The 26,496-nt window shown below is 42.0% G+C and overlaps 1 protein-coding gene across 3 annotated transcripts in view; it reads right to left on the minus strand.

Moving 5' to 3' along the window:
* Window positions 1-26,496, minus strand: part of FAF1 (Fas associated factor 1) — a 320,055-nt gene that overhangs the window by 264,127 nt on the left and 29,432 nt on the right. For 2 of the 3 annotated variants that reach the window (XM_032767242.2, XM_032767254.2), the window contains exon 2: window positions 23,672-23,740. The exons of the other annotated variant lie outside the window; for it this stretch is intronic. In XM_032767242.2, the coding sequence (XP_032623133.1) occupies window positions 23,672-23,740 (69 nt within the window). The remainder of the gene's footprint in view (window positions 1-23,671; window positions 23,741-26,496) is intronic. 3 annotated transcript variants of the gene reach the window in all.

The following is a 26,496-nucleotide window of genomic DNA, read 5'->3' on the forward strand; positions in this document are numbered from 1 at the left end:
CGTAACTCTGAGCTTCTACTGTATATAGAAATGGTAGTTAAATATTTCATGCAGGAAATAATCATTTTACTACCTAGGAAACTGACAAACACGGCAAAATAGCCATTACATTACTAGATTCAGGGGAGATGGAAAATATGGAATCACTTTTAGATAGTGAAGACATATACTTTCAACAGGAAGGAGAAGGATGTTCATTCACACACAGGCTGGTGGACACTTTGCTCAGCTCTATGCAGCTATACCTATGTATCAGTTTTCCCAGCTGGGGAGAATATTTACTTTCCTCCTTCATTCCATCCCTCCCTTCCTCTTTCCCTCATATGGTGAGATGAAAATTAGTTCTTTAGCTGAAATCAGAAAATCCTCAAATTTCACATGAAACGGGGGGAACGGCAGGCAGCAAAGTACCAATAAGCAAACAAAATAGAGATCTAGAACTGCTGAGATCTTAACTGTTTTACAGGAAACTTCCGTTTACTCCTTTTCCTTCCTTTCTTATAGGCCAGCAAAATTCTCATCCCCAGAATATCTGATGTGTATTTGAAGTGTTTGGGAGAATCACAGCCTCCACTTCACAATTTACTTTTTAAACACAATGTAAACAAAAACATATTGCCACTATTCTGGGGGAAAGAACCTTTTTGATGTGCCCCTATAGGCAGGGTGGAGAAAGGCAGTAAGAGGGAAGGTAAGGAAGAGCGGAGGAAAGAAGGGACAAAAAACATTTAACACATTTTTATAGTTTCCTTTAATTTAAAGAGACTAAATAATTTTAAATCTCAGTATAATTATATATAATTCAGTAGTAGTAGCCATATTCCAGGCTAATATATTTAAAGGCCTTTGATACTAGAGCCTGTGTGAACTCCTCAGATTAGTTACTTGTTTAACAATTTCAAAGTGCTGTTGGTTTACAAGACATGAAAATAAGACTGAGACTGCATATTGCTGCCCAGTAGGAAAGCTTGAGTCCATCTATACGCTTAAGAACATAAGAACAACCATACTGGGTCAGACCAAAGGTTCATCTAGCCCAATATCCTGTCTTCAGACCGTGGCCAATGCCAGGTGCCCTAGAGGGAATGAACAGAACAGGTAATCATCAAGCAATCCATCCTATCACCCATTCCCAGCTTCTGGCAAACAGAGGCTAGGGACACCATCCCTGCCCATCCTGGCTAATAGCCATTGATGGACCTATCCTCCATGAATTTATCTAGTCCTTTTTTGAATGCTGTTATAGTCTTGGCCTTCACAACATCCTCTGGCAAGGAGTTCCACAGGTTGACTCTGCTTTGGTGAAAAAATACTTCCTTTTGTTTCCTTTTGTTTGCCTAGTTCCTGTGTTATGAGAAAGCGTAAACAACATTCATACATATACACATACACAGAGAACATGAAACAATGGGTATTACCCTACACATTATAAGGAGAGTGATCAGTTAAGGTGAGCTGTTGTCAGCAGGAGAGAAAAATAACTGTTTGTAGTGGTAATGAAAATGGCCCGTTTCCAGCACTTATCTCCTTGATTTTTTTTCCAATGGACTACTGGTACAGTATCATTTAAAAATTTACAAAAAACTGTTATAGGCAACAACAAAAATTGAAAATTAAGGCCCTCATCCTGCAAACACCAGGAAGATATGTAATTTTACTCCCATTAATAGTCCCATTTCGACTACATCTGTGCTTAAAGTTAAGCATGTGCAGAAGAGCTTGCATAAGAGGCTAAAATTGTATTTTTACTTTAACAATTTCTCAAATGGTATAAAAGCTGTCATGTCAAAACACAATAGCTTCAGAACTAACTATTAAAGTAGTTCAGACTTTCTATTCACTAAGTTACTGTAAACTTTCTTTAAAAAATACTCTCTCTTTCATGCCAGAGCATCTTCATAGACACAGGGAGCAGTACAGCATCGCTGTTCGTTCCTGTCTATGGCTCGTTCCTCTGTAAAGCCTAGCCTGGTCACGTCCCTGCACACATAGTCCTACTAACTAGTCAGTGGTCAGCTTCCAAGTCGGACTGACCTCAAGAGTGTTTGCATTATTTTGTTTTGTATCCCATCATCTATTTGTCTTCTACAGTGTCCCTCATTATTGTCATCTTTTCAACTGCAGCCAATCCCATACCCTGATTTCACCTCCTACTCTCCTTTTACCTTCATTTGTCTTTAAATCATTCCTCTCCACTCATTGTTTGAAGAACTCTATTGCCCCTAGCCTTTTGATGACTCTTTAATTTAATGCAGCTTCTTTCAGATCATGACACAGAATAATGCGTGTAGTGCAGTTGTTTGATAAGTTTTCACTCTGGTACCAAACATAATGCTTACATCACTCCATAATTTTGTCAATTTCTGTGCAACACGTGCTGCTGGGGCATATCTCCTTTTAATCTCATTCTTGATAGAGCCGTCAGCACCAATTAAGCTTCATAGGTACACATAAGAGTCCACTTGTTCTATGACTTCACCACTACCACATTTCCACACTTTTTTCCATTGCTCCTTTTCCAAGATGCAACTACTTGGTCAACTTGGAATTTACTGTAAGTCCAAGTCTGCTACCTTGGAAAACTGGTGTAATCAAGAGTACCATTATTAGACAAATATCAGAGGGGTAGCTGTGTTAGTCTGGATCTGTAAAAGCGGCAAAGAGTTCTGTGGCACCTTATAGACTAATAAACGTATTGGAGAATGAGCTTTCGTGGGTGAATACCCACTTCGTCAGATGCAACATTATTATTAAACAGGTTGCAGCGAATATTAGGGAATAAGGTGCCATGAACCAACAGTACCTAGAAGAAGGAAAACTGATTTCAAAACAGGACAGACAGAACCCCCTCAGCCTTTTCACAAAAGACTGTCAAGAGAAGAACTCTAATTTCAAATCCAAGCAGTTCAAACTCGTTAGCCTTTCAAACCAAGTGGACTAAAGTAGAACTACTGATACTTATTCCGAGCAGGCCAGCAGGCTATGACATGGTATTCCCATGACCTACATAGGATGGATTGGCCTAACAAACCATTAGATCCAAAACTCACTTGCTATACAAACAGTATAGCAAAATGCCAGCCTAACAAATGAAAAGGATCATAGATTTTGGATAACAGCTAAACACAATATACGCATTGCAAGCTGGAATGTTAATTATTCACGCCGGGCCAGACTGAGCTAGTATCAGAGAGTTAAGAAAGTTAAACGCTCCTCTTGCTGCCATACAGGAGACATGTTGGCTGGGTAAAGGGGAGCTGACAGTTACATTTTTCTTTACTTGTCATTCAAATCGACAAGCAAAATGTAGAGATTTGGTTGCTAGAGCAGCGGCAAGAGAACAGTTATGTCAATGAACAGTTGGAAACTGGTGGTCTGAGGAGACAGTCGTAGCAAGGTGTTTAAGTTTTGTTTGTTTTATACCTAACAGGCCAAATTTTTCCAATATAAGAGCCTAAAGTTAGGTTGCTCAAGCATGACCGAGTCATGCTGGAACTCTCCGAACCGAAATTTTTATTTGATTTTATTTTTTCAGGGTGTGGGGTGAGATCTGGAACAATATTCCAGTATTTCCAATACTCTCACTTATGAGTATGTTCCAACACTTCTCTTTTAGGACTGGAGCACTACTCTAAACCCACATTTCGGCACCTGTAGGTGGCATTTTCAGACGTAATTTAGAAACACAAGTTCCACTGACTTCAAACCGTGATGGAAAAGTATAGCCTGGTCAAAGCATAGATTGGTCCAAGCATTTCCGCTTTCTTGACTTGAGGAAATTCAATACATCTCAGAAGGTGGTGCTGGCTATAAATATAGCACTGGGTCTTTGTGTTGTTCTCATAATAAAAGATGTTAATGAGCCCCTGGAATTTGTCTTTTACAACACATATGAGGATTAGTGTGTAAAACTTCTTGGTTTAAAAAAAAAAAAAAAAAACACTCTCTATATAAATATCTAACATTCTTCTGACAACGAGGGACCTAATGAAAACAAACCGCTAAGAGCAGATTTATTTTGCTTAAGATTATAAGTGGGAACAAAGTAAAGAACTAGCAAATAAAGATCTAATTTAAAATTTTTAAATAAAAAATTATTAAATCATGAGTTCTATCCACCCTGTTTACAGAAGAGAAGGGAAGTAAAAGCTGCTGGCAACTGCTCCAGATGAGGCAGAGAACGAACTGGAGCCACAGCATAAGAAAGGATCTATCAAAGGTTGACAAAAATCTTCAAGTTTCTAACTGGTTAGCTGCTGCTTCGGTAGGGGACAGTCCAAAGTATGGAAACGGATGCTACACATCATGATAGGGAGAACAAAATAAATTTTTTTTAGAGTTTCTTAAATGCATCTAAAGAAATTTTTTCTAAGTCATAACACCATGATTTAAAAGCCTGCTACCAAACACACCTGCCACAACTAGAAACAAGAGCTGAATATAACTGGAAAGGGGAAATCCCAGATTTTAAATAGAAAAAGCCTTCATGCCCAGCATAGTCCAAGACTGAACACTGTCCACATCATACCATAGACCAATGCAATTCTGAAATAAACAAACACATTTTGGTGCAGGGTTTCTGTCTGAGTGTTAAAATTCAAGAAAGCTGCTCAGTGGTTTGGAGTATCTGAAAAACAGCATTAGTTCAGGGGAGGGTGTCAAAGATGTAAGTTAAATCATACAGATCTCACCACCCACAATATAATAGACACACACACCACTGCCCCAACCACAGAAATGAAGCAGCTGTGGCATGGAATGTAGCAGCTGCTTAATACCACATAGCTACACTGTCCCACACTTAAGAAAAATCCTGTGTCAATTTTAAACTGCACAGGTAAGTTGGGAAGGCAGAATGTAACTAACCAAACTAATATTTGCAAGAGTCAAGCCTAGTAATCTGGGAACGAAGGCTCAATGGGGTCTTTAATGCCACAAGTTGTTAAAACTTTTAATGTGACCTAAAGCTACATTCACACACAGATCAAAGGCACTACTGCTTTTATTTATTTAAATGTTTAAATGACAGAATTTGAGGCAGATTATATATTTCTGAAGAGAAACACAGAAAGGTAAGATGATTAAAATAACATCTGAGAACAGCAACAGTCAGTGGAAATCTCCGCTGGCAACCAAGAGTGAACAGAAAGACAACTCAGTGCATGTTTATACCACCTGCTATCACTGCAATTGGTGGGAGAAGGCAGCAGTCCTCACAAGTCCATCCATTACTACCAAGTTATCCAAGGATCTGTTACTAGTGGTATCTTTTATTGTTTCTAAATGTAGTTCTTTTAAGTCTCAAACAGAGAAAAAAATAAATTTATAGTTTAAAAGTTAGACACTTATTTCAGAATAGTTCATTTTTATTTAACTAGCCTCCCTCAAAATATAGCTTGATCTTTTATTGAGCATCTTAATCCAAGCTCTTTTTAATTGTCTGTACTGAAAAGCACTACATAAGAGTTAGGCATTATTGTCTAATAAATAGATCTATTAGGAGCATCCAGCCATCATTTCCATTTTGTAAAATTAAAATGACTTGAAACTATATATACCCTCAAATTAAAAAAAAATAAATCATACATTCCAACAGGATACATCTCTTCCAATGCTCATCAGACACAGCTCCAGCTATTGTCTACAAGCCATTTAAAGGGTTATTATGCTCTTAATAAAAAGGCTAACAAAGGCCAACAGAGAGAGCAATAAAACTTACAAATAAAGTTTTCTGATAACCGGCAACACAGAAACACCAATTTTCCATTCAGGAATCCCATCCATAACTGGAAGTCCAAAGAGAAAAAGAAGTTGCAAAATCGAAGTTTATCTTTTCCAATTCAGATCTTTTAACTCATTCCTTGTGAAAAGTCAAGGCCTCTCTCTTAAAACAGTAAAATAAGCTTAAGGGTGCATTCTTTATATATAGTATTTATCTGACCCTCCTACAAAGTCAGTTTTTAAAAGAGTACTGTTTAAAAGAAAAACTGCGAAAAGAAATACTATAAAGTTAGCCATAAATATACTACAGGTGTGGAACTGAAGCATTATAAAAACAGATGTTAAAACCACACATTTTTTCTCTCTCAGAGCACAGAACAGTTTTTTGTCAGCGATTCTTGGATCGTGTAGAGAGAGGAACTGCAAGTCATCACATTTCAGGTGCACTAAACCACTGTTTTACTGCAATTACACTGTGCTTTGAACCACTGCCAGCAGAAGGATAAAAGAAGTTAAATACAGTAGGAGGCACATATTTCTTCATATAGAAAAAGCCCACTTTAAAAATGTATTTTTAAAATAAAGATGATCACTTCCATTTTGTGAGTTTTGAAATTTATGAACATCACATTTATTCTGAAATGGCTATGTGAACTTAGTAAATTAACCCACTATATATTGATGAAACTGTAGTCTTTTTAGAGCTAGATACTATATGTTAAGTGGCAACATACATTATAATTTCTATCATTACTAGTGGGGAAAAAAAGAAAACAAAAATTATTTCAAAATTAGTGAGCTCTATTTAGAATTGTATGTAAATTGTTTATCATTTTTCTGAGACAGGATCATAGAATCAGAACTGGAAGGGACCTTGAGAGGTTATTTAGTCCAGTCCCTGCACTCATGGAAGGACTAATTATCTAGACCAGTGTTTTCCCAAACTTGAATGTCGCTTCTGTCGGGAAAGCCCCTAGCGGGCCGGGCCAGTTTGTTACCTGCTGCGTCGGCAGGTCCAGCCAATCGCAGCTCCACTGACCACGGTTCGCTGCTCTAGGCCAATGGGAGCTGTTGGAAGCGGTGCAGGCCGAGGGAATTTACTGGCCGCCACTTTCCAGCAGCTCCAATTGGCCTGGAGCAGCAATCCGCAGCCAGCGGGAGCCACGATTGGCTGGACCTGTGGACGTGGCAGGTAAACAAACCGGCCAGGCCCTCCAGGGGCTTTCCCTACACAAGCAGCATCCCAAGTTTGGGAAACACTGATCTAGACCATTCCCAACAGATGTTTGTCTAACCTGCTCTTTAAAATCTCCAATGACGGAGATTCCACAACCTCCCTCGGCAATTTATTCTAATGCTTAACCACTCTGACAGTTGGGAAGTTCTTCCTAATGTCCAACCTAAACCTCCCCTGCTGCAATTTAAGCTCATTGCTTCTTGTCCTATCCTCACAGGTTAAGAAAAATAATTTTTCTTCCTTTTATGTACTTGAAAACTGTTATGTTCCCTCTCAGTCTTCTCTTTTCCAGAACAAACAAACAAACCAAATTTTTTTCAATCTTCCCCCATAGGTCATGTTTTCTAGACCTTTAATCATTTTTGTTACTCTTCTATGGACTCTCTCCAATTTGTCCACATCCTTCCTGAAATGTGGCGCCCAGAACTGGACACAATACTCCAGCTGCGGCCTAATCAGAGAGGAGTAAAGCAGAAGAATCACTTCTAGTGTCTCGCTTATAACACTCCTGCTAATACATCTCAGAATGATGTTTGCTTTTTTGCAACAGCTTTACAATGTTGACTCATATTTAGCTTGTGGTCCACTATGATCTCCAGATCCCTTTCCGCAGTACTCCTTCCAAGGGAGTCATTTCCCATTTTGTATGTGTGCAACTGATTGTTCCTTCCTAAATGAGTACTTCGCATTTGTTTTTATTGAATTTCACCCTGTTTCTCCAGATCAATGAATTTTAATGCTATCCTCCAAAGCACTCACAACCCTTCCCAGCTTGGTATCATCCACAAAGTTTGTAAGTGTTCTCTGTATGCATTATCTAAATAATTGAAGATACTGAACAGAACTGGACCCAGACCTGATCCCTGTGGGACCTCACTTGTTATGCCCTTTCAACCTGACTGTGAACCACTGATAACTACTCTCTAGGAATGGTTTTCCAACCAGTTTTGCACCCATCATATTGCAGAAGATAGGAAACTGAACACAACAAACCCTGCTTCCTGTTGTATTTACCAATAAAGGCTTGTCTACATTAGAAGTGCTACACTGGGGCAGCTGCACTGACGCAGCTGTCCTGCTGTAGTGCATCTGGTGAAGATGCTCTATGCTAATAAGAGAGTGCTCACCCATCAGCATAATTACTCCATCTCCAGGAGAGGCCGTAGCTGCGTTTGCAAGAGAAAGTCACCCGCTTAGGTTGGTGTAACTTGTGTCGCTCAGGGGGTGGCTTAGGTTATAGCAACATAAGCAGTAGTGTAGACCTGCCCTCAGATTCTCTCTCTATACTTAGGACTTGCAGGGTCACCCAGAGGATTCAGGGGGCCTGGGGCAAAGCAATTTCGGGGGCCTCTTCCATAAAAAAAAAAAGTTGCAATACTACAGAATACTATATTCTCCTGGGGGCTCCTGTAGGGCCTGGAGCAAATAGCCCCACTTGCGCCCCATCTCCCCCAGGGATACTAATATCTACCATATTATAAAAACAAAGATATGCAAAGTAAAGCAATCTAGGTTCATGAAGAAACTTCAAGACTGGGATTGGAGAGAAAAGAAACACATAGGTATGACTTAAAATATCTCAGGATCCATTTTGTACATAAGCAAAGAGAGAGGGTTACTCACCTTGTGGAGTAACTGAGGTTTTTTGAGATGGTTGTCCCAGTGGGTGCTCCACTTTAGGTGTCAGGGTGGACACTGGCAGCTGGTTGCTTCTGGCGGCGGGCAGTGCTCCACCCCTGCTGCGAACCCTCCCACTGTGGTAATAGGTAACAGTTATGCTCTTCTTGATACAGGAGAGAAGGAATCACCCCCTACAGTAAAGGAGGAGACAGCTCTCATTACCCCTAAGGCTGGGAGGTCTGCTGCCACCACTGAAAATAGGAAACGTAGGGTAGTGTTGGTCGGAGACTCTCTGCTGAGGGGACGGAGCGCCCATCTGTCGCCTGACGTTTCATCTCGGGAGGTATGCTGCCTGCCGGGGCCTGTATCCGAAATGTTACAGAGGCATTGTCGAGGATTATCCGGCCTTACTGATCTTACCCCATGCTACTTATCCATGTGGGGCACAAATGATACTGCGAGGTATGACGCTGAGCGGATCAAGAGTGACTACAGGGCTCTGGGAGTAAGGGTGAAAGGAGTTTGGAACGCAGGTGGTATTCTCTTCGATTCTTCTGTCAAAGGTTGGGCCCGGGCAAGAGACAGATGCATCATGGAGGTGAATGCCCGGCTGTGAAAATGGTGTCGCCAGGTCTGCTTTGGCTTCCTCGACCATCGGGATGCTATTACGAGGAAGACTGGCTAGGCAGAGATGGTGTTCACCTTTCAAGGAGGGGAAAGACCCTATTTGGCCACAGACTGGCTAACCTAGCGAGAAGGGCTTTAAACTAGGTTCGACAGGGACAGGTGAGCAAAGCCCACAGGTAAGTGGGAACATGAAGACCTGGGAGATGGTCAGAACAAGAGGGAGCATGGGCTATAACGGCAGAGAGAAAGGAGGTCAGGGCAAAACTGGGAGGCAAGATCAAACCAGTATCTTAGATGCCTATATACAAATGCGAGAAGTATGGGTAATAAGCAGGAAGAACTGGAAGTGCTAATAAATAATACAAACTAATGACATTGTTGGCTATCACTGAAACTTGGTGGGATAATCACACATATTGGAATGTTGGTGTGGATGGGTATAGTTTGCTTAGGAAGATAGACAGGGAAAAGGGAGGAGGTGTTGCTATATATTAAAAATGTACACACTGGACTGAGGTGGAGATGGACATAGGAGACGGAAGTGTTGAGAGTCTCTGGGTTAGGATAAAAAAGGGTAAAAACAAGGGTGATGTCGTGCTAAGGAGTCTACTACAGGCCACCTAACCAGGTTGGAAGAGGCAGATGAGGCTTTTTTTTTAAACAACTAACAAATCATCAAGCCCAAGATTTGGTGGTGATGGGGACTTCAATTATCCAGATATAATTTGGAATAACACGGCGCGGGCCACAGACTATCCAATAAGTTCCTGACTGCATTGCAGACAACTTTTTATTTTCAGAAGGTTGAAAAGCTACTAGGAGGAGAAGCTGTTCTAGGACTTGCCATTTTTAACCAAATAGGGAGGAACCGTTGAGAATTTGAAAATAGTAGAAGGCCAGCTGGGGTGAAAGTGATGCATGAAATATCATAGCAGTTTTGGAATTCAAGGAAGGGCAGAAGGGAAGTACAGAACAGAGACCATGGATTTCAGGAAGGGGATTTTGGTAAGTTCTCAGAGAGCTGATAGGATAAGGTCCCATGGGAATTAAGACTGAGGGGAAAAACAAATGAGGGAAGAGTTGGGCAGTTTTTTAAAGGACACTATAGGGCCAAAAAGCAAGCATTCCGATGGGTTATGGAAGATAGAAAATGTGGCAAAAGACCCACCTTGGCTTAACCACCGAGAATCTTGGCATGACCTACAAAATAAAAAGGCGTCCAGTAAAAAATGGAAACTAGGTCAGGATTACAAGGAGAATATAGGCAAACTAACACAGGAAATGCCAGGGGCAAGATTAGAAAGGCAAAGGCAACAAAATGAGCTCAAAACTAGCTATGGGAATAGAAGGGAAACAAGAAGACTTTTATTACAGTACATAGAAGCACAGAAGGAAGACAACAAGGACAGGGTAGGCCCATTGCTCAGTGAAAGGAAGGGAGAACAAGTAACAGGAAACTTGAATGGCAGAGATGCTTAATGACTTCTTTGTTCGGTCTTCACTGAGAAGTTGAAGAATGTCTAACAAAAAGTGAATGCGTTGGGAAGGGGAGTAGGTTTGGAAGATAAAACATAAAAAAAGAGGCAAGTTAAAAATCACTTAGAAAAAGTTAGATGCTTGCAAGTCACCGAGGGCCTGATGAAATGATCCTAGAACAACAAGGAGTTATAGAGGAGGTATCTGAGCTCTTACTGGATTATCTTTGGAAAGTCATGGGAGATGGGAGAGATGTCCGAGAAGGACTGAAGGGCAAATAGGGTAGTGCCCATCTATAAAAGGGAAATAAAAACAACACAGGAAACTACAGACCAGTTAGTTTAACTTCTGTGCCAGGGAAATAGGAGCAAGTAATTAAAGAAATCATCTGTGCAAACACTTGGAAGGCGGTAAAGTGATAGGGAATAGCCAGCATGGATTTGTAAAGAACAATCGTGTCAAACAATCTGATCACTTCTTTGATAGAGGATAACGAGTCTTGTGGATAAGGGAGAAGCAGTGGATGTGGTATCCTAAGACTTTAGTAAGGCATTTGATTCGGTTCTCGCATGATATCCTTATCGATAAACTAGGCAAATACAATTAGATGGGGCTACTATAAGGTGGTGCAATAACTGGCTGGATAACTGTACTCAGAGAGTAGTTATTAATGGCTCCATCCTGCTGGAAGGTAAAACAAGTGGGTTCTGCAGGGACGGCTCTGATCAATATCTTGGGACGCGCTCTGATCAATATCTTCATCAACGACTTAGATGTTGGCATAGAAGTACGCTTATTAAGTTTGTGGACAATACAAACTGGGAGGGATTGCAACTGCTTTAGAGGGACAGGTCAAATTCAAAAATGATCTGGAACAAACTGGAGAAATGGTCTGAGGTAAACCGAAAGAAGTTCAATAAAGACAAATGCAAAGTGCTCCACTTAGGAAGGAACAATCAGTTTCACACATACAGAATCGGAAGAGACTGCTGGGAAGGAGTATGGCAGAAAGAGATCTAGGGGTCATAGTGGACCACAAGCTAAATATGAGTCAGCAGTGTGATACTGTTGCAAAAAAAGACAATGTGATTCTGGGATGCATTTAACAGGTGCGGTTGTAAACAAGACACGAGAGTCATTCTATCGTCATACTGAACACTCTGCGCTGGTTAGGTCCTAACTGGAGTATTGTGTCCAGTTCTGGCACCGGTTATTCAGAAAGATTGTGGGAGAAATTGGAGAGGGTCAGAGAAGAGGCAACAAGAATGATTAAGGTCTTGAGAACATGACCTATGAAGGAAGGCTGAAAGAATTGAGTTTATTTAGTTTGGAAAAGAAGAAGACTGAGAGGGGACATGATAGCAGTTTTCAGATATCTAAAGGGTGTCATCAAGGAGGAGGGAGAAAACTTGTTCACCTTTAGCCTCTAATGATAGAACAAGAAGCAATGGGCTTAAACTGCAGCAAGGGAGATTTAGGTTGGACATTAGGAAAAAGTTCCTCTGTCAGGGTGGTTGGACACTGGAATAAATTGCCTAGGGAGGTTGTGGAATCTCCATCTCTGGAGATATTTAATGAGTAGGTTAGATAAATGTCTATCAGGGATGGTCTAGACAGTATTTGGTCCTGCCATGAGGGCAGGGGACTGGACTCGATGACCTCTCGAGGTCCCTTCCAGTCCTAGAGTCTATGAATCTTTTACTTCCTCAGAACATGACTTCTCGACCCCAGTCAGCTATGGAGTAACCAGGCATTGAGGTGGAGTACTGCGAGGTTGGAGTGATGGACACATCCTATATCTTTTGATAGAAGGTGAAGTACTAGGGGAAGGGTGCGAGGTGGTTTCATTCACATCTGACACAAGTGTGGGAATAACGTCTGTCTGGGCTATGTGGGCTCTATGATAATGACTCTGGATTTGTCCTACTTGATTTTGTGAATGACTCGGCTTAGGAGTGGGGACGGAGGAAATGCATATATCAGTGACGCCTCCCATTTTATGAGGAGAGCATCGCCTAGGGAATGGTGTCCCAATCCCACTCTGGAGCAATACTGTGGGCACTTGGCGTTCTGAGCTGTTGCAAATAGATCTATGATGGGGTACTCACATACTTTGAATATGGACTTGAGAATCCCAGTATCCATCTCCCGCTCATGGGTTTGTGAGAAATCCCTGTTCAGTACATGCACTGTTATATTCTGACATGCCGGCAGATAGGATGCTGATATCTCTATGTTGTTGGTGATGCACCAATTCCAAAGACATATTGCCTCTGTACATAGAGAGTGTGATCGTGCTCCCCCTTGGCGGTTTATATAAAACATGTATGGTATACTGTCTGTGAGGATCTTGATAGCATTGTTCTTGATTAGAGGGAGAAAACGGTCACATGCATTTTGGACTGCCCCTAGCTCCAGTAAGTTTATGTGCAGGTTGGACTCTTCTGGGAAGCAGTGGCCTTGGACCGTATCATTGAGTAGATGTGTCCCGGAACCTATAAGGGAAGTGTCTTTAGTGATTATCATGGTCGGAATTCTTTGTTGGAAAGGGACTCAAGCAGACGTTCTTTGATTGTGTCCACCACGTTAAGAAGTTTTTACTCTGCGTGGCATTGTGAAGCGTCTGTTGAGAGAGTGTCTGTGCAATATCCACATTGTTCGAAGCCAGACCTGCAACTATCTCATGCGGAGTCTGGGATGCTTCATAACAAATGCTGTTGCCAACAAGTGCCCCAAGAGTTGTAAACACATTCTGGTGGATGTTTGTGGGCTGTCCCTCATTGCTGAAATTAGATTGACTACAGTGAAGAAGTGTTGTGGAAAATCAACCACACGATTAATTTTGGATCAGACAGCCTGAGGCACCTTTATTTCATACAAGCATATATGCAGGGAGAGACAGCGTGACCCCATGCAAGAGGATAAGCTGCTCTACATGTTACAAATTTTACCAAGCTTATAAAGGTTGAAACCGCAAAGACGTAATATGCTGGTTACACAAGTTATTTGCCTTATTTGTAATTTAATATTGCAAATCAGCAGGTTATTTTACTGTCGGTCCATTTGGGTATTCCTGTATTGTTCTGTTGCAATCATGCTGACTGTTCTATAACCCCTAATTGCAATTAATATTGCAAAGCCATACCATTTTAGCTGACATATGCTAAGTGGCACTTTAGTCCCGCCCCCTTTTTCTAGTTCCCTTTTTCTGGTTTCCTTTATACACACCCCAGTGCCCTTGTGTAGACAAACACATTTAAACAGAAGAAAAATTTTTGTTAGATCAAAGGCTTTTGGGCCTCCTTAGCAATTAGCCTGAGGCTTGCAGGGTTGGATTTCCTATCAGAACTGTTGGGTAGCATTGCTGTTAGACAGTCTAGAAGGCTCCTATGAATTCAACTTTGGAATTCACTGTTCCTGTCCACTTTTGCACGTTTATTACAACCCTAAGTTTGTGAAAAAGGTTATTGTGCTCTGCGTGGGGTTATCACTTCTTGCAGGTGTGGGCCCATATGTGGCAGTTGTCCAAAGTATGGAAATATCATTACTCTGTCTGCAAAAGTGAACCTGAAACAACAGCGAGAATCTGGAAAAGCCCTTGGGAACTGGATAGGCTGAATGGATAGTATACTGTGTTGGAAATGCTGTTTGCCTAGTGTGAATCTCAGGAATCTTCTGTGTGATGGGTGCATCGGAATATGAAAATAGGCATCCTGAAGGTCGAGGGCTAAGAGCCAATCTCCCTTCTCTAATGCAAATTATTGTGGTTAGAGTCACCATTATTGAATGTTGTGTTCTCACAAATTTGCTTGAGTTTTCATAAATCCAGGATGGGTCTCCACCCACTAGTCTTTTTCTGGGTTAGAAAGTATTGTGAATAAAACACTCTCCCCCCTATGTTGAATGGTATAGGTTCCACACCACCTAACTGTACAACTGCAGAAAAACTAAATGATTCTTTCTTCAGTTTTCACGGCTGAGGATGTTAGGGAGATTCCCAAACCTGAGCCGGCTTTTGTAGGTGACAAATCTGAAGAACTGTCACAGATAGAGTGTCATAGAGGTGGTTTGGAATTAATTGATAACTCAACATTAAACAAGTCACTGGGACCAGATGGATTCACCCAAGAGTTCTGAAAGAACTCAAATGTGAAGTTGCGGAACTATTAACTAAGGTTTGTACTTGTCCTTTAAATTGGCTTTGGTACCCAATGACTGGAAGTTAGCTAATGTAACACCAATATTTAAAAAGGGTTCTAAAGGTGATCCCGCAATTACAGACAGTAAGTTAATGTCGGTACCGGACAAATTAGTCAAAACAATAGTTAAGAATAAAATTGTCAGACACAGAGAAAAACAAACTGTTGGCAATAGTCACATGGTTTCTGTAAAGTGAAATCGTGTCTTAATTAATCTATTAAGTTCTTTGAAGGGGTCAACAAACATGTGGACAAGGGGATCCAGTGGACATAGTTGTACTTAAGATTTCCAGAAAAGCTTTGACAAGGTCTCTCATCAAAGGCTCTTACGTAAATTAAACTGTCATGGGATAAAAGGAAGGTCGTTTCATGGACTGAGAACTGGTTAAAAGCCAGGAAAACGGGTAGAGAATTAATGGTAAATTCTCAGATGGAGAGGGGTAACTAGTGTGTTCCCCAAGGGTCAGTCCTAGGACCAGTTCTATTCAATTTATTCATAAATGATCTGGAGAAAGGAGTAAACAGTGAGGGGCAAAGTTTGCAGATGATATACTAAACTACTCAAGATGGTTAAGACCAAAGCAGACTGTGAAGACTTCAAAAAGATCTCACAAAAACTAAGTGATTGGGCAACAAAATGGCAATGAAATTTAATGTGGAAAAATGTAAAGTAATGCACATTGAAAAAATAACTCCAACTATATATACACAATATGATGGGAGCTAATTTAGCTACAACGAGTCAGGAAAAGATCTGCGTCACGGTGGATAGTTCTCTGAAGATGTCCACGCAGTGTGCAGAGTTGGTCAAAAAAGCAAATAAGATGTTAGGAATCATTAAAAAGAGGATAGAGAATAAGACTGAGAATATCTTATTGCCTTATATAAATCCATGGTACACCCACATCTCCAATACTGTGTACAGATGTGGTCTCCTCACCTCAAAAAAGATATCTAGCACTAGAAAAGCTTCAGAAAAGGGCAACTAAATGATTAGGGTTTGGAGAGGGTCCCATATGAGGAAAGATTAAAGAGGTTAGCCTTTCCAGCTTGGAAAAGAGGAGACTAAGGGGGATATGACAGAGGTATATAAAATCATGAGTGATGTGGGGAAATGTGATAAGGAAAAGTTATTTACTTATTCCCATTAATACAAGAACTAGGGGTCACCAATGAAATTAAATAGGTAGCAGGTTTAAAACAAAATAAAAGGAAGTTCCTCTTCAACACAGCAGCACAGTCCAGCTGTGGAACTCCTTACCTGAGGAGGTTGTGAAGGCTGGGACTATATCAATGTTTAAAAGGGAACTGAATAAATTCATGGTGGCTAAGCCCATAAATGGCTATTAGCCAGGAAGGGTAAAGAATGGTGTCCCTAGCCTCTGTTCATCAGAGGATGGAGATGGATGGTAGGAGAGAGATCACTTGATAATTGCCTGTTAACTTCACTCCCTCTGTTGCACCTGGCATTGGCCACTGTCGGTAGATAGATACTGGCTAGATGGACCTTTGGTCTGACCCGGTACGGCCGTTCTTATGTTCGGTGGTTTATTTCCTGTTGTAAGGAGGGTGCTCCTGAGACGGGTCCCTGAAGAGGGACAAGGAAGCGGGGGTGGGTAGGTGGGACAGAAATAAAGGGGATGGTGTAGCCCTGCTGGATAATCTCTAAAACCCATTTGGCTGTTGTGATAGTGTTCCAGACTGGGTAGTATGGTGACAGACAGACAGTCTCCTAATGAGCGAGGGACCACTTCTGGGTCCAGAGTCAGAGAGTGTAAAGGTCTTGTGCCTTTGACCACGCCTTCAAAATGACTGCCTAGAGGCGGATTGTGGAGACATCAAAGGCTGATCTTGGTTCTGTCACTGTTTATGCCTTTGGTCCAACTGTCTTTGGGGCTGAGAGGATGGCGTAGACCAGAAACTCTGGTTATAAAACTTGCCTTGTTTCTTTTTGGTTGCAGGTACTTAGATGCCCAGGGTTTTTAAGGTCGCCCTTGAATCCTTTAGGGTGTGTAAAAACATCAGTTTTGTCTGCAGATAGTTTTTGACCCTTGAAGGATAAGTCATCAACTGTTGCCTGGACTGTCCTTGGGAACCCAGAGAGATGGAGCCAGAATGCACAGTGCATAACCACAGACGTTGCAATGGATTGTGCTGCCGTGTCTGCGGAGTCAAGGGAAGCTGTAGGGCCATCCTGGAGATGAGGGACCCTTTGAAAATGTTCAGATATGTGACCCACAATGTATTATGTGGGCCGCATCCAATACTACCTGTACGGCCCTGAGGATGTCACATGAGCTGCAGCTCTGTGCTAATTGGGCCGCAAGCAGCCCGGGTTGAGCCGCAGGTTGAAAACCACTGACTAATGTTGTTATATATTGCCTGTGACCTGTCCATGATTTTTACTAAAAATATCCATGACAAAATCTTAGCCTTACCCATGGGTTATAGATTTGCCAGGGCCCAGGCCACTGACCCCACGGCCACATGCTTGCAGGTTGGCTCTGGGAAAATCCTGCTGGCCATGCAGGTGATGGTTGATCTCTGGTGGCCATCAAATCCTCGCTCTCACAGCCCCAGGAGGAATGGTCTTCTTCTGGTGACCACAGTGGCGCCTGCCAATCGGGAAGTGGCATTGGGACCCCAATGAGCCAGACTGCCTATCCAATGACTGGCAGTGCTGCTCATAGGCCTGGTAATAATTCAGAGAACAATGACACCCACTTCAGGAACTGTGTGCAGGCTCCAGCAACCGGGAGCGTGGCGATTGTCTATGACACTCCGGAGACTGGCATCGAGACTTCAGGGCTCCGGCAACCGGCATTGTTCCGAAAAGCGGCACCGGGACTCCAGAGAGTGCCGAGAATGCTGTGGTGAGCAGTGCCTGGGAACCAGGGAGCAGCACCTTTCAGGTGACTGCTGCTGGAATTCCAGGGACTGGCGGCATGCCTCTGTGGCCCGGTACTGCAGATCTGGTGGTTGATGTCTGGATCCCGGAGATTGGTGCATGGAGTTCAGTGATAAGTGTCAAGAACCTACCAAGTGGCCATAGATCTGTGATTCAAAACACAGCTCTGGAGATGGTTGGCACGGTCCTGGTGAGTGGGCCGGAGTACAGTGCTGCAGGTGTGACTTCTGCAGGGGTGCCATAGAGGGCTTTCCCCTAGAAACGGATTCTTAGGCCTCTCTTCCCGAAAATAAAGCGACATCAGGAAGAGGAAGATGTCTTTTGCTGCTTGAAAGGCTTCTGAGGGGGACAACAACGTGAGGTACTGTGTACCTCCACCACTCCCTGGCTTAGGAGGCATGTCACAGCGTGGACTAGGCCCAGTAGGCAAGGCTGCTGTGTGGCTGCACTCCGGTGACAAGTCTAGGCTCCTCTTCTCCCTTACCCTTACGGGATCCCAGGGAGCACCTTCTCCTGGCGTGCTTTTTGTATCTTTTGGCCAGTACTGGTGACAAGGATTGGCGTCGGGAGGAAGTCGGTACCGGGGGTGTACTTTTTGTCAATGCCGAAGTACTTGGCAGCAAGTCCAAATGTGCCGGCTCCAAGGCCAGTGCAAGAACTGACTCCACTAGGAGCACGCAGAGCCTAATGTCTCTCTCTCCTTTTCGGTCTGGGGCTTGAATCCATTGCAAATACGGCACTTTTCATGAATGTGGGACTAATCCAGACACTTCAAACAACTAAGATGTGGATCGCTGATTGGCATGGGCTTCTTACAGCAATCGCACAGCTTGAAGCATGGGGAGCAGGACATGCCCCGTCGCTGGGCTAAGTCCCTCAGGGAACTACAAATAACTAAAGTATACTAACACTATTAGGAACTGTTAACTATTTCTAATTGCAACTATTTACATAAGAAAATTTCGAAGAACCACTGAAAGAGAACTGCTTGCTAGAACAAGGAGAGTGTTCCAGCACCAACACTGCTGGTAAGAAGGAACTGAGGGAGGGAGGTGCATATACCGGTGCATACGTGCATCACTCCAGAGGGCACCAGAGCTGGTCCCCTATAGCTATCACTGAGGAAAATCTTCCAGCACCAGTACATGTGGCAAGCACATGCACCTACAATGGAATGGACATGAGCAAGCACTCAAAGAAGTAGTACTAAATTCATCATCACTTATTTTTTAAATCAAGATTGAATGTTGTGACAGACCCAGACCAGTGGGGTACAGGAGTCTGGTAGAAGGCAAATACATTGGTCACTGGATAAGTAGTTTTCTGTTCCCTGAGTGACCAGAGCAGGGGCTGCACTAGAGTAATCAGGAACCCGCTAGAACCAATTAAGGCAGACAGGCTGATTAGATCACCTGCAACCAATCAAGGCAGGCTAATCAGGCCACCTGGGTTTAAAAAAGGAGTCATTCCAGTCAGTGAGGGAGAGAGCCAGAGGAGAGCAGTACGTGTGAGGAGCGGGAGCAAAAGGCACAAGGAGCTGAGAGTGAGAGGGTGTGCTGCTGGGGACTAAGGAGTACAGCATATCAGACACCAGGAGGAAGGTCTTGTGGCGAGGATAAAGAAGGTGTTTGGAGGAGGCCATGGGGAAGTAGCCAGGGAGCTGTAGCTGTCTTGCAGCTGTTACAGGAGGCACTATAGACAGCTGCAATCCACAGGGTCCTGTGCTGGAACCCGGAGTAGAGGGTGGGCCCGGTTCCCCCAAACCTCCCAACTCCTGATCAGACACAGAGAAGTTGACCCAACCTGTGGGAGATCATGAGGTGAGCAATCTACCAAATAAGTGCAGGACCCACAAGGTAGAGGAGAACTTTGTCACAATGTCTAAAAGATACAGGACTCAATATGTTCACTTACGTATACAGAAGAATTATTCCTCTCCACGCAGGAATCATTCAGTGGCTTTAGTGGATTTAAATCACAGGCCTTAACAAATCAGAAGCTCTCCCCCTGCTCCTCAAAAATCAGACAATAATAATCAAATCATATGGTATCCCATTTTACAAATACATCCTTCACACGCAAAAAGACCTTTGTAAAAGCTTGTGTCAAGAGACAACCCTTGCATATGGCCATTAAAAAGCAAACAAAGTAAAAAACAAACTCACCACTACACAATCATGGGTTGTTCTGGACTATGGATAATTCAAAGTCTGGAGAGCCCTCTGAGGCCACTTGCCAACTAGTTCTTTATTACCAAGAGAGACTCCAGTCAAGCACCTCTGCTACTAGCAACTGCGCCTGAATGGCACAGAAAGGGGGGCACTGTCTATTTATGGTTCATAAACAATTAAACTCCATCTGGACCCAAATGGTGCCCATTTAACCAGTGCAGAAGCCAAGCACCTGATGCCACTGTTTATCTTTAGAAAGCTGTATGCCTTCAGTTTTTCTGAAGCATCTCTCTTTACTAGTATACCACTCTGATTTAAATCTCTCTTGCCTCTACAAGAGGTACCTGACTACTCCCATCTTGGGATCATTTTGCATTCAGCCTCACTCTCGGTTCTTGCTTTCTCTTGCATTGGCTTGGTGCCCCAGAGTTACAGGACACTCACATATAGCTCATATAATTTAGGAGGAAACAGGTGGCCATGAGTCATCCACCTAGTTTCCTCTCTACATAATACCTTTAGGGTGAAATGGAGCAAAGATAAACAGGTAGCCTGAATAAAGTCCAATGAGCTTCCTGCCCTTAGACTAGAACTTCTTTGGCTTATGTTTGCTTGACTTGCATTTCTTAGTGTTGTAAGAGTGTCATGGAGCAGAGATTGTCCATCTCTTGCACGACTCACTTGGCTTCCTATTTAAACACTTCAGTTTCTCTATATGCCCTACTGAAGTTCACCTGACAACACACCAGGTGATAAGTTTTGAGCACAAAAAACTGTATAGAGAAGGCTGCTCCTGAAGTTCTAAATGCTGCCCATTAGCACTATATAGTTCAGGAAGAAACTCTGAACATTTTGGAGACCTCCCTCACAGCTGCCTTTAGGTCATGATGTGACCTATGTAACAACTCTGATTCTATTTCTAGAGTCACAACTGGTAAGAGAATCCTTTCATGAAAGCTGATAGAAAACCTTCTCATGTGACAACGTGCTATATTTTCCTTCATCACTTTTCTGAAAACAGCCACTTTCTAAATTCAACCCTCAACCCTTTCCTTGGCCACTCCTGTTCATCCCATTGTTCCTCAAACCTAGCTTAACCTTGCACCAGTGCCACTGAGCAACTCTGGAGTAAGCTCAGGGATCAGGCAGACTTCCTACACTACAAATTAATTCTATATTCCTTGTTAATTTCAACTGAACTGCTGCCTTAACTCATAAGTTCACCTCGCCCCTTATCTCATCTCCACTTTTTATATCCTCTAGTAACTCTGCCCTTGACAACCTGACATTTGACCATATCTGTAACTACCATCCCATTTCCATTCTCCATTCTGCTTTCAAGCTTCTTAAACATGCTCTCACTCACCACCTTGATTTCCTCTCCTCCAATTCCCTATTAGCACACTGCAATTTTGCTTTCACTCCCTTCCCTCCACCAAGACTGCTCTCATCAAAAGGTAACCCATCATCTACTGCCACTGAAGTCCACAGGCCTCTTCTCCATTCTCACACTTCTCAGCCTATGCACTGGCTCAGAAACAGCTTATCATTCCTTCTTCACAGGACACTGCCCATCACTTGTCCCCCCTCTCTTCTCCCCCCACCACATACTTTGTTTCAAAAAAATACCTGTTCTCACCCTACCTCTCCAATCTTTCCTTCATCATCTCCTTTATTAGCTCATCTTCCTCCCTCTCCAACTTCCCGTCTGTCTTCTTCAAGGCTGTCTCTTGAATCAGCTCTTTTCCCCTATAAATTTTAATTCTAGGTAACTTTATCAGCCCTCACAGCTTCAACTATTCACTTCCCCCTTTCTGTTCAGTCTTGTATCCCTGACATTGCATCCTGGGATGTCCTGCCATCAAGTTAAGATCAGTTATAAGATTGATCTCCTTAGCTGTCCTCATAATTCTTCATCACAGTTCTGTCAGCCAGACTTACAAGCACTTGTAATACACTACACTACAGTCCCTTTTTCCCACATCCAGACTTTAGAATAAATAGTTAATGCATCTGTTATAAACATACAGCTAACGGTAGCATAAAATTCCTTCTTTGCCTGTAAAGGGTTAAGAAGCTTAAATAACCTGGTTGGCACCTGACCAAAAGGACCAATAAGGGGAGAAGATACTTTAAAATTTGTGGGGGGAAGGTTTTTGTTTTGTTTTGTTTTGTGTTGTGTTGTGTTCTTTTCGGGTCAGCAAAAAATTAGGGCAGGAAAAATATATTTTTCAAAGCCATACCTAAATTAAGCATCTAAAATTACAAATGGTAAGTAATAGAAAGAAAATGCATTAAATTATTTTTTTGGCATCAAACTGAGTATTTATTACCTGAATAAAATGCATAGGAGTCTCCTCCTTCTGCATAAATGGTGAGGCAAACAGACATTACTTTCAAGACAGGAGACATGATGTCATGACAACATCCAATCACAGTGTCTATTTTTAATTGCACAAAATAATCAATGTAAAGATTTCTGATTATCCTGCTTGGATATATGAAACAGCTGTCTATTGGGTGGGGGCGGGGGGAGTGATCATTTGGCAAAAACCTTAAAATGTTTTATGTAAAGTTTAATTAAGAAAGGGCACTTTGTTTTATTTGCACATGTCAGTGTTTGGCTATTTTACTCTATTTTGTTTTCAAAATGTGCTATCCTGTCCTCATTCTCTTAAAAACACCAACAACCTCCAACAGCCGTGTATCTTAATAGCTCCATTTTGCATTTTTCTCAGGTTTTCTGGACATGGAGAATCCAGATCAGTAGCACAGACTCACTACAAATACACAATTCTTCTATAGAAGGCAAATTGTTAAGTACTTAATTTTTTTAATTAACATCTTCTTTAAAATCTTCCCAAAATCTGATTTTCATAATGACCTACCTGGCTTTACTAAGAAAAAACACAATATTATTCCAGTTCTGTGGCATCTATAAGAGAAAGCTATCAATGTCACCAGTGACAGAGAAAAGTCAAGGGGAAAAAAACCAAAAGGCCATGCCTCACGAATGGGAAAACATCCCTGACAACATCACTGAGCCACTATCTTAGCATCCTTCAAATTCCTCCTTATGACTAACCTCTCCTACAACATTTATAGAGTACTACCAGACCACTACACCTAAGCAGGCAGTGAGCCAACATCTCTGCTTAATACACTTTGATTTGCTTACTTTTCTGGTAGCTTGCCTGCCTACCCACTGCCATGTTTGTCTCATCCACATACCGAGTCTTGCTACAACATTGATTGTGACACTTGGGACAGAGACCGTCTTTTTATTAGTGTCTGGACACCGCCAAGTCTGCAGGAAAAGGTGGGCGGGAGGGAGCAGGGTGAATTGATTCTTGATCCAGTAGGCACTAGTGTAATACAAATAAATAGCAGCAGCAAAAAAATTGCAGTGGCAAAATTAAGCCATTCAAAAATAGCTTATTTGAAGAAAGTGGTTTACTGCCCATTTCTTTCATGAGTACTAACTAAATCCTTGAAAATTCTTATATCTACAAGTTGTCTTTTTAAAAGGTTATGTTTAGTTATTGTACACATATAAAGTTGCACTTGGATCTAATCAACAGGTAGCTAATTTTCCTATGAATTATGTATTTAACAGGGGGAAAAAGTCACAAATTTAATTCAAGTTTTGCTTAGGCGGTACCAACAAGTATATGAACTTGTGCTACAAAATCATTTTCTTACACATACTTACCACTAAATCCCAGTTATTTTGTTCAAGTAACGTAATAGCTTCATCAATATTTTCAATACCGGTACATGCCTAAAAGGAAAAAAAAAATATATTAAATGGGGGAGGGGAATGTTGATTTAAACAGAATTCAGATCAATATTAATCTGTTAACAGTTAAGTAGCTGGGTACAGCCAAAGCCAAGGCATGGGTCTTTGAAGACTTGAACCATGTGATGACAAGAGGAAACGGACAGTTTATGTCAGAGGCTAACGCAGGATTTGGGAAACCTGGGTTCAAGCCCCTGCTCCACCACAGCCGTCCTGTGTGACCCTCGGCAAACCACTTAGCCTCTCTGTGCTTCAGTCACCCATGTTAAAGATGCAGATGATAGTACTTCCCTATGCCACAGGAGTCTTCTGGGGAGACATACTTTAAGGACTGTGCAATGCTCAGATACTACCATAATTCAAGTAATATACAAGAACCTAAGATCGAGAGTCTGCCATATCAAGTCTAAACATTTTTTAAATTTTTAGTAAAAACAAAAAACACTAAGCAACCAATCTGACTGTTAGACAAGAAAGTATAAAGAGGAAAAAAAATCCTTCCTGAGCTCTGATCACAAAAACTGACTAACACTCCTTTAGCTTATTCAAAAATATGTCTAGTTGAATGTATAAGATTTAAGTACTTCATTTAGGTAAACATATATATCCATGTTGCTCTGTCCCTACACAATACCTTTCTAGAACCACAAAATTTGCCTAATGACCCCATGCCTAATGATTTTTTATTATAGGGTATTATAGCAGAATCTTTGGGATTGTCATTACGCTGAAGCCTTCACTTGGCGAAGACTGTAGATTTGCCAGTGAGGCTAGAGAGATTTTTTTTACTTGTGGTTGGCGACTGGGGGAGAGGGGGGGGAGGGAGAAAGAAAAACATAGCTTTACAAATACTGTATCTCCATTTGTATAATCTTGACAGTGTCCCCTTTAAAACAAGTTAAGAGTAAATATTTTTAAAATGACAGTAATAATTCACAGTGGAATGGTACTGTAGATTTTAGCTCAAACTCCCAGTTCAAAGCAGGAGCTCTGCTCTATTTACCATCCACATGCAGCATGCCACTTGCTTTTAGATACATACATTTTTCTCAACTGTTCAACTTCCAACAGGTAGGGCATCAGCCTCAGCTTTGCCACTGAGAAGTCGATTCTCGTCATCCATTGCCAAATAACTGATTCTTAACGCAGTCTATCATACAAGTGTTCCATGGGGGGAGAAGTGTGAAAGATTTGTTGCGCAATTATTTCTTTCTGGAATGAATCTCTTTACCACAATCCAGCACAAGTTAGTTTTGCCTCTCTTTCTACACACATGTATTAGCACGAGTGTTGTAAGCAAGAAACGAGAAGTAATTTTTCCGCTCTACTCTGAGTATTGTGTCCCGTTCTGGGCGCCACATTTCAGGAAAGATGTGGACAAATTGGAGAAAGTCCAGAGAAGAGCAACAAAAATGATTCAAGGTCTAGAAAACATGACCTATGAGGAAGATTGGAAAAAATGGATTTGTTTAGTCTGGAAAAGAGAAGACTGAGAGGGGACAAGATTACAGTTTTCAAGTACATAAAAGGTTGTCACACGGAGTAGGGAGAAAAAATGTCCTCTTAACCTCTAGGACAAGAAGCAATGGGCTTAAATTGCAGCAAGGGAGGTTTAGGTTGGACATTAGGAAAAACTTCCTGTCAGGGTGGGTTAAGCACTGGAATAAATTGCCTAAGGAGGTGGTGGAATCTCCATCATTGGAGATTTTTAAGAGCAGGTTAGACAAACACCTTAAAATAAATAGACCTGATTTTTTAGAGATGTTAAGCACTCACAACCCCCACTAGTCAAAGTCAGGCCCAACATTATCACTTCTAAAACACTACAGTAGAACCTCAGAGTTACAAACACCTTGGGAATGGAGGTTGTTCATAACTCTGAAATGTTCATAATGCCAAACAAAAGGTTATGGTTGTTCTTTCAAAAGTTTACAACTGAACATTGACTTACGAAAGCTTTGAAACTTTACTATGCAGAAAAAAAGGCTGCTTTCCCTTTATTTTTTTTAGTAGTTTATGTTTAACATAGTACTGTACTGTATTTGCTTTTCTGTTTGTTTTTGTCTGCTGCTGCCTTATTGAGTACTTCCGGTTCCAAATGAGTTATGTAGCTCACCTGTCAGTTCGTAACTCTGGTGTTTATAACTCTGAGATTCTACTGTAAATCTAAATCACTTCTAAAAATGGTCTAAATCCCAAGAAAGAAGTCATCCTTGGTAGTTCTATCACAGGAGAGGACAAGTTTGTTTCTTTGCCTTTTCCAGGTGAAATTACAGTAATTAAGACAAACATCTCAATAAAAAATAGTGTGATTTTTTAAGACATTCAAGCTTCTATACTGAAATCACGCCACTTAAGACTATATAAAAAAATCAAACTAGTCATTGATCAGATATTCAGAGTTAGGCGTAAAACAGGGGTGGGCAAACTTTTTGGCCCCAGGGCCACATTGGGGTTGTGCAACTGTATGGAGGGCCGGGTAGGGAAGGCTGTGCCTCCCCAAACAGCCTGGCCCCCACCCCCTATCCACTGACTGCCCTCCTCAGAATCCCCAACCCATCCAACCCCCGCTGCTCCTTGTCCCCTGACTCCCACCCTCTATCCAATCTTACTGCTCCCTGTCCCCTATCTACACCCCTTCCCCCTGACAGCCCCACCCCGGGACTCCCACCGCCTATCCCTCTGTTCCTCATCCCCTGACCACCCCCTCCTGGAACCCTCCACCCCTAACTGTCCCC

Source organism: Chelonoidis abingdonii, chromosome 7, assembly GCF_003597395.2.
Source record: "Chelonoidis abingdonii isolate Lonesome George chromosome 7, CheloAbing_2.0, whole genome shotgun sequence".
Classification (NCBI taxonomy): Eukaryota; Metazoa; Chordata; order Testudines; family Testudinidae; genus Chelonoidis; species Chelonoidis abingdonii.